The sequence below is a fragment of the Nicotiana tabacum genome, chromosome 8 (genome assembly GCF_000715075.1).
Source record: "Nicotiana tabacum cultivar K326 chromosome 8, ASM71507v2, whole genome shotgun sequence".
Lineage (NCBI taxonomy): Eukaryota > Viridiplantae > Streptophyta > Magnoliopsida > Solanales > Solanaceae > Nicotiana > Nicotiana tabacum.
The window spans coordinates 115,719,328-115,730,577 of NC_134087.1; the positions used below are offsets into that span (position 1 = coordinate 115,719,328).

General features: G+C 39.7%; 1 protein-coding gene across 1 annotated transcript; it reads left to right on the forward strand.

Annotated features, from left to right (window-relative positions):
- Positions 1–4,836: 4,836 nt before the first annotated feature.
- LOC107793242 (uncharacterized) lies at positions 4,837–9,572 on the forward strand. Its single transcript, XM_075220530.1, has 8 exons — positions 4,837–5,511; positions 5,613–5,793; positions 5,881–5,963; positions 6,030–6,227; positions 6,845–6,939; positions 7,009–8,314; positions 8,424–8,850; positions 9,457–9,572. The coding sequence occupies exons 1-8, from the start codon at positions 4,837–4,839 to the stop codon at positions 9,570–9,572; spliced, it is 3,081 nt and encodes a 1,026-aa protein (XP_075076631.1).
- The last annotated feature ends 1,678 nt before the right edge of the window (positions 9,573–11,250 follow it).

The following is an 11,250-nucleotide window of genomic DNA, read 5'->3' on the forward strand; positions in this document are numbered from 1 at the left end:
TGAAAATGGGATCACTCACAACTTCTCAGCACCAAGTACTCCACATCTAAATGGTGTTATTAAAAGGAAGAACAGAACTCTGGAAGACATGGAATGGACAATGCTCAACGATAGGGGAATCGCCAAAGAATTCCGGGCAGAAGCAACAAACACTGCTTAATACTTGGTGAACAGGTGTATGATCAGGTCCCTCCTAAGCAAAATCCCCCAAGAGCTGCTCAACGGAAGAAAGCCGAAGATAACTCATCTAAGAATCTTTGGATGCAAATACTAAAATCTCAACAATGGAAAGGACCAGCTTGGGAAGTCTAATGCAAAAAGTGATGAAGGAATCCTTCTGAGATATTCCTCTTAAAGCAAAAGTCTACAAAGTCTGCAACAAAAGAGCACAATGTGTGGAAGAAAGTGGTCATGAGCTATTCAACAAGACTCCTTCTTCTAACAAGGGAGGAAACAGTAAAGATCAAGATAATGAACCTCTTTTGGTTCTTGGGAAATATTTGATGTTTCAAATGGCAAAGGTAATATGATAAGTCAGATGAAGGAGACAGGTAAAGACAATGCAACATCTTCTTTCACTTCTCAAGAGGAACCTGGTACTTCAATTATTATCAACTGAAGTTGAAGGAAGAGTTAGAGATGTAGTGCAAGAGACTCCACAAGTAGCAGAACAAGGAGTGCAGGGAAATCCACTTAATTTACTCACTTCTCGTACTAATTAAAGTTTCAGTTCCCATGAGGAAATGCATCATTTTGAAAGAAACAAAGTTATTTGGTGGTCAATAAGAGCACATTTGGAATGATTCACTCTATTGGATCATCTCATAGGGTACGAGGAAATACAACCCATCGGTTCTCTTAAACAGCTGAAGTAGACGCTCTTAACATGGAAAAAAACCTGGTCCAGCAAGAGGACCAAATTCATTGATGTCATATACATTTGTCTCAAAAATAATAAAAAAGGGGCATATCTGTATGAGATTTTGCTACACAAAAACATCAAATTGCAGATATCTTCTCCAAAGGCATTGAACGAGGAACATTTTGAAAGAAACAGGGTAAAGTTGGCGTTGTTGAAGCTTAATTGAGAACCTGATACCTCATCAATTGGATATGAAAATCTTCTTTAGGTAAAACTAGCTAAAGTATTTTCTAGCCAAGCCTAACTCACATCGATACCGTTGCAGATAAACACACATGACGATCATAGAAGCTAAAGGTACAATGATGAACTGCGAAAGAAGAGCTGCTAATTTTTTTTTCAAAAACTGTTCGGACATCAGGTTCCTATACCACAGGTTAGCAGTAATGTGTTATTTTACATGCTTTCTCAAAAAGGTTAACAAAATTAATTCAACTATCACATCATCCGACTTTTCAAAGTCTGTATGTTATGTCTTGTCTTTCAAATCCCTTCACCTCCTCTGCATGATAACGTTTTACCACAAACCTACCGCCTTTTTCAGGACTCTTCAGAACCCGTTTCTCTCTCTTCTCATCATTAGCCCTTCTTCCCATAAAACTCTCTTTCTCCCTCACAGCAAGTCATGAACCTTTATTTTTTTTATCTCTTTTATCTTCTGTTCACTTCTCTTTCACTCAACTTCCTTACCAAATCCTCCTATAATGGCAATCGAACGATCGCTTCCTTCTCCTACCATTAACACCACTTCCACTTCCCTATCATCCTTAAAGTCATCTCCAAAAATTCACTCTTCCACTCTTTCCAATGCTATTGTACCCACACCTGTTTCCTCCTCATTTCCTATTGTTTTTCCTTTTCTGTCAAACTATATCTCCCTTCCATGTGTTGAAAACCCCATGTCTCCTCATTCTTCTGATCTCAACAAAGAACACTCAGGAGGTGTTACCTCTCATGTGTCAGAGGTCTCTGAGGATGATCCTGATCAGTATCTGAACTCCTCCACTTTGGACTCAGTGGCTCTCACAGAGTCACCAGAAAAGGAAGCAGCGCACAATATCATAGCTATCGCTGCTGAGAGTCTGTTGAATGAAAGAGCATATCTCTTGTCTGAGTATCGGTGGAAGAAACCCCATTCCTAGGCGATGAAAGAACCATGGTACTCTTCGAGTCTTTAACCCATGAAACTGTCCTAGAAAAACCTGTTGGAGGACCTGATTCTCTTCCAGATAAATCCACTTCGGAACCTCTTGATTATCCTAAGCCCTTAGAATCCTCTTCCAAGTCACCCACTATCAGGTTGCAGCAGAAAGAGGGCTTCGAGTCTACCTTGCAGAAAAGTAAGAGGAGTGTCAAGACAAGGAAGAAGAGGTTGATGAAACAAGGGGAATTTGTGACTGACAGAAGTATTCTAGTGGGTGAGGTTGACAAAGATGCTCTAAAGGAACTCAGTTCCTTAGTAGAACGATCTATAAAAATCCAGAAGTCTGTGGATGGATCTTCCGATGAAGCTATTGAAAAACAAAGTGGAACATCCATGATGGGTAGCAGTAAGTCTAAGAAGAGTATAGTTGAGCAAACTATGTCTGAAGGAGATACTGTGGGGCTTGTAAGTTGGAAAGGGAAGTCTGTTGAAGGATCTAGAAAACAAAAATGGGAAACTGTAGGGGAACCTGGTTCTCTAAATACCATACCTAGTGATAGTGGTCTTTGGTAGGAGAGATTGAGAACTCAAAAAGTCTTATGGGGTCGTATGTTTGATCCGGCAATTTCAAACATGGCAGGTATGAGGCAAATTTTGGATATAGTGGAATTTTAGCAATGGGAGCACTTGTTTCAGGAGAACATGCCTACGATTTATGAAGATGCAATACAAAATTTCTACGCATCTCTCTTCACTATTGAGGGAGATCACATCTGTATGCTAGTAAATGGAGTAGACATTGTACTTGACACTTCAGCATTGGGGAAGGTTCTCCAAATTCCATGTGAAGGAATGTCCTCAGTCAAAGGTGTCTGTGGTTCCAACTTCAGGAGAGCTATCATGAAAGAGCAAGCTATTCAGCAGGGGAAACAGGTGCATAAGAAGGTACTACTTCCTAAGTATTAGCTTTTCTTTGAGCTGGTTAATAAGGTGCTTTTACCTTGTTCTGAGAGGCGGTTTATTGCTACAAAGTCTGATATGGTCTTAATGGAGTCTCTTGATGAGTTTGTTCCGATCAATCTGCCAGCAATCATGATAAATCATATGCAAAAGGTGACAAACTTTAAAGGTGGGAATCATGGGCTTCCATATGGCTTTCTCCTCACTGAAGTGTTCAAGTTTTATAGGGTTCCTTTGGGTAATCCCAAAGTGGGAACACGTAAGCAAACCTTCTCTAAAACCACTCTGGAAGAATGTGAGTGCGTAGAAAAGGTTGGTGGAAGCATCTCGACCATTTCTCAGTTGATCAATGCTCAAATGCTGCTTCTGAAGATATTAGAAGGTTGAGGGCTCAGAATGCCATACTAGAAACTCAGCTCAGTCAAGCAGTTAAAGAACCCGGTTCCGTTAATAAAGAAGTTGCCCGCCTGACAAAGGAAAATGATAAGCTTCGCACAAAATTACTTGATGAGCAACTGTATGCAAATGCCCGACTGGACCTATTTCTCAAGACCCTTGCTGCTTCTCTCTCCTACTCTCCCTCTTCTAGTGCCTCTTAGATACCTCCTAGTGACCAGTTGTCTTCTGTTATGATGTTTTATGGTTGCTGTTTCTATTTTTGTTTGTCTTTTTGCTGATGACATGCTGTATTTCACCATTATTGCTCTTGTTTTGCTCAGTCCATTGTTCATATCAATGAAACAACTCCTCTTTTTACTTGTACAATGTTGTTTTCCTTTGGCTTCTCTTTTCTGTCATGTTGTGTGCACATATGTGGCATGAGTTGGCTGTGTTAGACTTCTTGTTTGCCTGCTTGTGTATTTTTAATAATGCCAAAAGGGGGAAGATATTTGTGAAACAGGGGATCAAAAGCAAAAGGTCAGGGGGAACTTTTGAAAAATTGCTTCAAAATAGGGGATCTGATTAAAGTGGAATCAAATGAAAAATTAATTCAAAACAGGGGATCTGATTAAGGGGGAATCAAAATCAAAAGGTCAGGAGGAACTTGTGAAGTTCCTGGTACCTCATCTGGTTATTTCTGCTCTAAACAAATACTATCAATGCCTAAGTTTGTCATCATCAAAAAGGGAAAATTTATGGGTTTTCAATGTGTTGACATACAAGTTGTCTAGCACATGTATACACATGTACTACATCATAGCTAGCACATGTATATGAGTTGTATAGTAGGTGTAATACAAGTTGTGTAGCACATGTATACACATGTACTATATCATAGCTAGCACATGTATATGAGTTGTATAGTAGGTGTAATTAGGTGTATGACAACTAATAGATTAGGTGAATTAGTATTATAAATAGGCCTTGTAATCTTCTCTCCTAGATATGAAATATAGAACTTCTTTGGTTTCTAACATGGTATCAGAGCATTGAAGTTTTTTCATCAGTTTGTTGTTGGGAATTTTTTTCCCGTTCGAATTATTTTTGTTCAGTACAGTCTTTCGCTGCTTTGATTCTATTTCACTATTTCCGGCCATTTTTTGCCCCGGCCGCCTCTTTACAGATTTTTCTACTCACTATTCCGACCAAAGTGGTACTGTCAGAATTTTTTTTTCCTGACAACTTTCATTTTCCAAGATCACTGTTCCGGGACTGTTCACTGTACTGTTCACTGCACTGTTCACTGTTCAAATATTACTATTCACTGTTCACTGTACTGTTCAAATATCACTGTTCACTGTTCACTGCACTGTTCAAATTTCACTGCACTATTCTTGACTATTTGATTCTGCTATTATTCGGGTGCAAGATGACTGAAACAAAACCTACCGTTGATGTCATTCCGGTTATGTCCAAAATTACGGAGAATAAGTTCATGGGTTCCAATTACATGGATTGGAGTAAGACGATCCGTCTCTATTTGTGGAGCATCGACAAAGAGAACCACTTGGTTGATGATCCACCCAAGGATGAGACTAAATCAGTCTGGTTAAAGGAGGATGCAAAATTGTTTCTCCAAATCAAGAATTCGATGCACAGTGAGGTAAATGATCTAGTTTCTCATTATGATTATGTGAAGGATCTAATGGATTATTTAGATTTTTTGTACTCTAGCAAAGGAAACTTGTCTTGCATGTATGATGTGTGCCAGGCATTTTACCATCCATCCATGCAAGATCACTCTCTCACTACTTACTTCTCAGAGTTTAAGAAGGTGTATGATGAGCTTAATGTTATATTGCCGTTTAGTCCAGATGTGAAGGTACAACAGGCTCAGCGTGAACAACTGGCGGTCATGAGTTTCCTTTCTGGTCTTTCTCCCGAATTTGAAGGGGCCAAATCGCAGATTTTATCTGGGACTGCTATCTCTTCCTTGAAAGAGGCCTTTACAAGAGTGTTGCATACTGAAAAGTCTCATCCAGGTCCGACAGCCACGATCGATAGTGGTGCTCTGCTTAGCCACGTCCAAAGAATAGGAGTCATAGTAAGCGCAATCGGAGTAGTGATAGTCGAGACCTAAAGCAAGGGGAAGTTGAATGTTTTTATTGTCATGAGCTCGGTCATACCATACGTTATTGTGTGAAGCTTCAGAATAAGAACAAAAGATCTCAGTATGCCAACATCGCCACTTCCGAGACTATTTCACCATCTCAGTCATCATCTCCTCCTATCAATACTATCCCCGAGTCAGGTAAAACCACTAAGTGTCTCCTCTCTTCGTCATCCAAATGGGTCATTGATTCTGGTGCCACAGATCATATGACAGGTAACTCTAAACTCTTTTCCACTTTTCAGTCACATACCCAATGTTCCACAGTTACTTTAGCCGATGGGTCTACCTCATATGTTTTAGGGTCTGGCACTGTTAACCCAACATCTTCTCTTTCCCTTAGTTCCGTCTTAAATTTGCCTGATTTTTCTTTCAATCTAATATATGTCAGTAAACTTACTCGTACTCTAAATTGTTGTGTCTCATTTTATCCCAATTATTGTCTTTTTCAGGATCTTACGACGAAGCAGATTATTGGTAAAGGTTCTGAGTCTGGGGGTCTCTATGTTCTTGAATCACAGGTGCCGAAATCCATTTCTTGTTCAACTGTGTTGTCTCCCTTTGATGTACACTGTCGATTGGGTCATCCATCCTTGTCTAGTTTGAAGAAGTTATATCCTCAGTTTCAGAGTATTTCCTCTTTGAGTCATGTCAGTTTGCTAAACACCATCGCCTTCCTAAAGTTTCTAGAGTCAATAAACGGGTCGACTTACCTTTTGAGTTAGTTCACACTGATGTTTGGGGTCCATGTCCTATTATCTCTAAAACTGGTTTTAGATATTTTGTTACCTTTGTGGATGGTCATTCTCGTGTTACTTGGTTATATTTAATGAAAAATCGTTCGGAGTTGTTTTCAATTTTTTGTGCTTTTTGTGCTGAAATAAAAACTCATTTTAATGTTTCCGTTCGTAATTTAAGGAGTGACAATACAAAAAAATATTTTTTGGATTTGTTTAAAGATTATATGGCTACAAATGGTATTCTACATCAATCTTCTTGTGTTGACACCCCTTCTCAAAATGGGGTTGCGGAATGAAAAAATAGACATCTTCTTGAAGTAGGCCGAGCACTCCTCTTTCAAATGAAAGTGCCAAAATGTTTTTGGGCTGATGCCGTCTCTACAGCTTGTTTTTTAATAAATCGTATGTCATCTTCTGTACTTCATGGTAATATTCCTTACAACATTCTTTTTTCCTCTAAGCCATTATTTCCTATTGAACCCAAAATATTTGGTTGTACTTGTTTTGTTCGTGATGTTCGTCCATAGGTAACTAAATTAGATCCAAAGGCCCTTAAGTGTGTGTTCTTAGGGTACTCACGTCTTCAGAAAGGTTATCGGTGTTATTCTCCAGATCTCAAAAGGTACTTAGTGTCTGCCGATGTCACATTCCATGAAAATTTTCCATTCTTTTCTTCATATGTTTATAACAGTCCTGAGGAAGAAGATGATACTTTGGTCTACACTGTCACACATCCAGTTAGTTCTCCAACACCTCTTCCTCAGTTACCCGTTTCCCTCGATCGACCATCCGAGCAACCACCTGTTCTTCGTATGTATACCAGACGACAACAAACCTCAGAACCCGATCCTTTACCTACTTCTGCTTCGTCGGTAGATCCAACCTCCTGTGTTTCAGATCCTAGTTTGGATCTTCCTATTGCCATTCACAAAGGTACACGACAATGTACTTATCCTATTTCTTCTTTTGTGTCTTATGACCATTTGTCTACTTCTTCTAGCTCGTTTATTGCATCATTAGATTCTGCTAGGATACCTAAAACTGTTCGTGAAGCATTGTCCCACCCAGGTTGGAATGATGCAATGATAGAAGAGATGATGGCTTTAGATGAGAATGGTACTTGGGAGTTGGCCGATCTGCCCACTAACAAAAAGGCTATTGGGTACAAGTGGGTATTTGCTGTTAAGTTTAACTCCGATAGGACAGTAGCTTGCCTTAAGGCACGCCTTGTTGCAAAAGGGTATGCACAGACCTATGGAGTCGACTATTTGGATACTTTTTCCCCGGTCGCCAAGTTAGCTTCTGTTCGATTATTCATTTCCATGGCAACTACTTATGATTGGCCTCTGCATCAGCTTGATATAAAGAATGCTTTTCTACATGGAGATCTTCAGGAAGAAGTATATATGGAGCAACCACCTGGGTTTGTTGCTCAGGGGGAGTGTGGAAAGGTATGTCGTCTTCGAAAATCTCTTTATGGGTTGAAACAGAGTCCCCATTCTTGGTTTGGCAGATTTAGTGAGGCTGTTCTAGAATATGGGATGAAGAAAAACAATTGCGATCATACAGTGTTTTATAAAAAGTCTGATGATGGTATTCTTTTATTGGTAGTATATGTTGATGACATCGTTATTACTGGAAGTGATATTACAGGAATTTCAACTCTAAAGTCTTTCCTTCACACTCAATTTCAGACGAAAGATTTAGGGCAACTAAAGTATTTTTTGGGAGTTGAAGTTACACGGAGCAAGAAAGGCATCTTCTTGTCCCAAAGAAAATATACTCTTGACTTGTTAGCTGAAACTGGAAAGTTGGGATCTAAACCATGCAACATGCCAATGGTTCCTAACACACAACTCGTGAAAGAAGACGGTGAGTTATTCGAAGATCCAGAGAAATATAGGAGATTGGTTGGGAAACTGAACTATCTTACAGTAACTCGTCCCGATATCGCATACTCTGTCAGCATTGTGAGTCAGTTTATGTCTTCCCCAACAGTCAGGCATTGGGCGGCTCTGGAGCAGATTCTTTGTTATCTAAAGGGATCTCCAGGACGGGGTCTAGTATATAAGAATAATGAACACACTAACATTGAGTGTTTCACAGATGCAGATTGGGCAGGGTCAAAAGCCGATAGGATATCCACGACAGGATATTGCGTTTTTGTTGGGGGGTGGAAACTTGATTTCGTGGAAGAGTAAGAAACAAAATGTCGTATCTCGATCTAGTGCGGAAGCAGAATACAGAGCTATGGCACAATTTGTGTGTGAGGTTGTATGGGTACATCAACTATTAAGTGAAGTTGGCTTCCAAACTACATTGCCAGCAAAGTTGTGGTGTGGTAATCAAGCTGCTCTTCATATCTCCTCTAATCCTGTATTTCACGAAAGGACTAAGCACATTGAAATAGATTGTCACTTTGTTCGTGAAAAGATTCAACAAAAGCTCATCTCTACAGGTCATGTTAGAACTGGAGATCAATTGGGAGACATTTTCACAAAAGCTTTGAATGGAGCTCGAGTTGAATATATCTGTAACAAGTTGGGCATGATCAATATATATGCTCCAACTTGAGGGGGAGTGTTGACATACAAGTTGTGTAGCACATGTATACACATGTACTACATCATAGCTAGCACATGTATATGAGTTGTATAGTAGGTGTAATATAAGTTGTGTAGCACATGTATACACATGTACTATATCATAACTAGCACATGTATATGAGTTGTATAGTAGGTGTAATTAGGTGTATGACAACTAATAGATTAGGTGAATTAGTATTATAAATAGGCCTTGTAATCTTCTCTTATAGATATGAAATATAGAACTTCTTTGGTTTCTAACACAATGTCTTTGCCTTATACTTCTTATGTTTTGATGATCTAACAAACTTATTGTTAAGAACCAGATAGGGAACCTGACTCACTTGATACACATTTCAAGTGAACAAAGTTCAGTCTGAACTCCAGCTAATGAACTGCTACAGAGAGGAACACGATAGGGACCTGATCCCTTAACACAACAGGGACCTGATCCCTTGGTGTTCTCTAATAGAAGTACAAGTCAACTATACAGCTGGAACGCAACTGTAGAAAGTGACTGCTTGCAACTATACATGCGATAGTGCAATAGACAGTGCAACAGTCACTTCCCATTGGGAAGAAGCATGTACCAAGAATTGACATTCTTTGTGATGTCTTTGGTAGTATAACAACATGGTGCAAGGCACAAGATACTCACTTGAGCATTTAGAGATATTCTCTCAAGCATTAAAGTGTTGATCCAATATTGAAGTCACAAGTGTGTCAAGAACAAGAAGACAACTCCACTAAAGGATCAGTTTCACAATGAGTCTATATGTATCCGTAGTTGAGTTGTATTCTTGTTATTTGTTCTTCATCCTAACTCCTATATTTCTTACTTAGAAGCTTGTTGATACCTAATTTTTTCCCTATATAATTTTCATGTGCAGAATACTTTCAAAATAGCATACGTATGCATATATAAGCAACGCTACCCCAATGATACGTACAGTATCACCAGATCAAAGCCGACCAGGTCAAGCAAAGCCAGCGGGGATACGAACTAACCTTTCCCCCTTTACAAACTCATGATTTTTCTTTGGATGCAGGCATTTGAGTTGCAAAATCATCAAATATACTATACGCTCACTCACAAAGTTCAGGAATACAACTCTCCGAACTATTACTCTTGCTTGCAACTACTATCCGCACACAATAGTGTCCCTAGCAGGCACAATATCCCCAGCAATCACGATACCACAATCCGCTATCAGCTAAGAAAGTTCTATTGCCATTTGCTATTTTTACTTCTTATATAATGCTACATTCTGCCTTCCGAGGTTAAGCTCAACCTCCATTTGCATTCTCTGCATTGCATAAGGCTACCATTCTGCCTTCTGAGACTAAGCTCTGTCTCCATCTGCATTCTCTACATTGCATAAGGCTACCATTCTGCCTTCCGAGGTTAAGCTCTACCTCCATCTTCATTCTCTACATTTCATAAAGCTACCATTCTGCCTTTCGAGGTTAAGCTCTACCTCCATCTGCATTCTCTGCATTGTAGAAAGCTACCATTCTGCCTTCCGAGGTTAAGCTCTACCTCTATCTTGCATGGCTGAAAGATTGCCACTTTATTTACATCTTGCATCGGTTGAAAGATTGCCACTGCATATATACCTTGCATCGGCTGAAAGATCGCCACTTTATTTATATCTTGCATGGCTGAAATATCGCCACCTTATTTACATCTTGCATTGGCTGAAAGATTTCCACTTCATTTACATCTTGCATAGCTGAAATATTGCCACTTTATTTACACCTTGCGTGGCTGAAATATCGCCACTTTATTTACATCTTGCATGGCTGAAATATCGTCACCTTTACACTTGCATGGCTAAAATATCGCCGCTTTATTTTACATTTTCATGGGCTGAAAGATTGCCACCTACTGCATTCCATGGGCTGAAAGATTGCCAAAATTGTCCAAAGGCGTCATTGTTCGGAGGCACCATTTTCATAGCCCGAGAATGCCATGCTATGGCCTTGAGGACCCCTTTTATCTTTTGCATATCATTATTCAAAGGCATCATAGTTCGGAGACATCATTCTCATAGCCCTAGAGCACCATTTCATGGCCTGCGAATCCTTATTATACGCTTCATGGCCCAGGACATCATGGTCTGAGGAAGTCATCCTAACCGTCCAAAGATAACATTTCATGGTCCGACGGGAACTTGCATCATGTTTAAATTTCCGCACAATACATTGTTTGTTTGTAGGTAAACCGGTGAGCAGCGACCGTCTCAGCAGGAGCAATCCCGCTCCAGTTCCCGCATCCCTATTAGACTTTAACCATCCATCTTAACCCAAATATCACGTCCGTCTTGGAAAATCACCATCGGCATGTT

Excerpts from the sequence above, each read along its gene's own strand:
- LOC107793242 (XM_075220530.1), top strand. The coding sequence starts at position 4,837 with ATGACTGAAACAAAACCTACCGTTGATGTCATTCCGGTTATGTCCAAA. Across the intron at positions 5,794-5,880 it reads TGCCACAGATCATATGACAG|GGTCTGGCACTGTTAACCCA; the intron begins GTAACTCTAAAC and ends CATATGTTTTAG. Across the intron at positions 6,228-6,844 it reads GTATTTCCTCTTTGAGTCAT|GTAACTAAATTAGATCCAAA; the intron begins GTCAGTTTGCTA and ends GTTCGTCCATAG.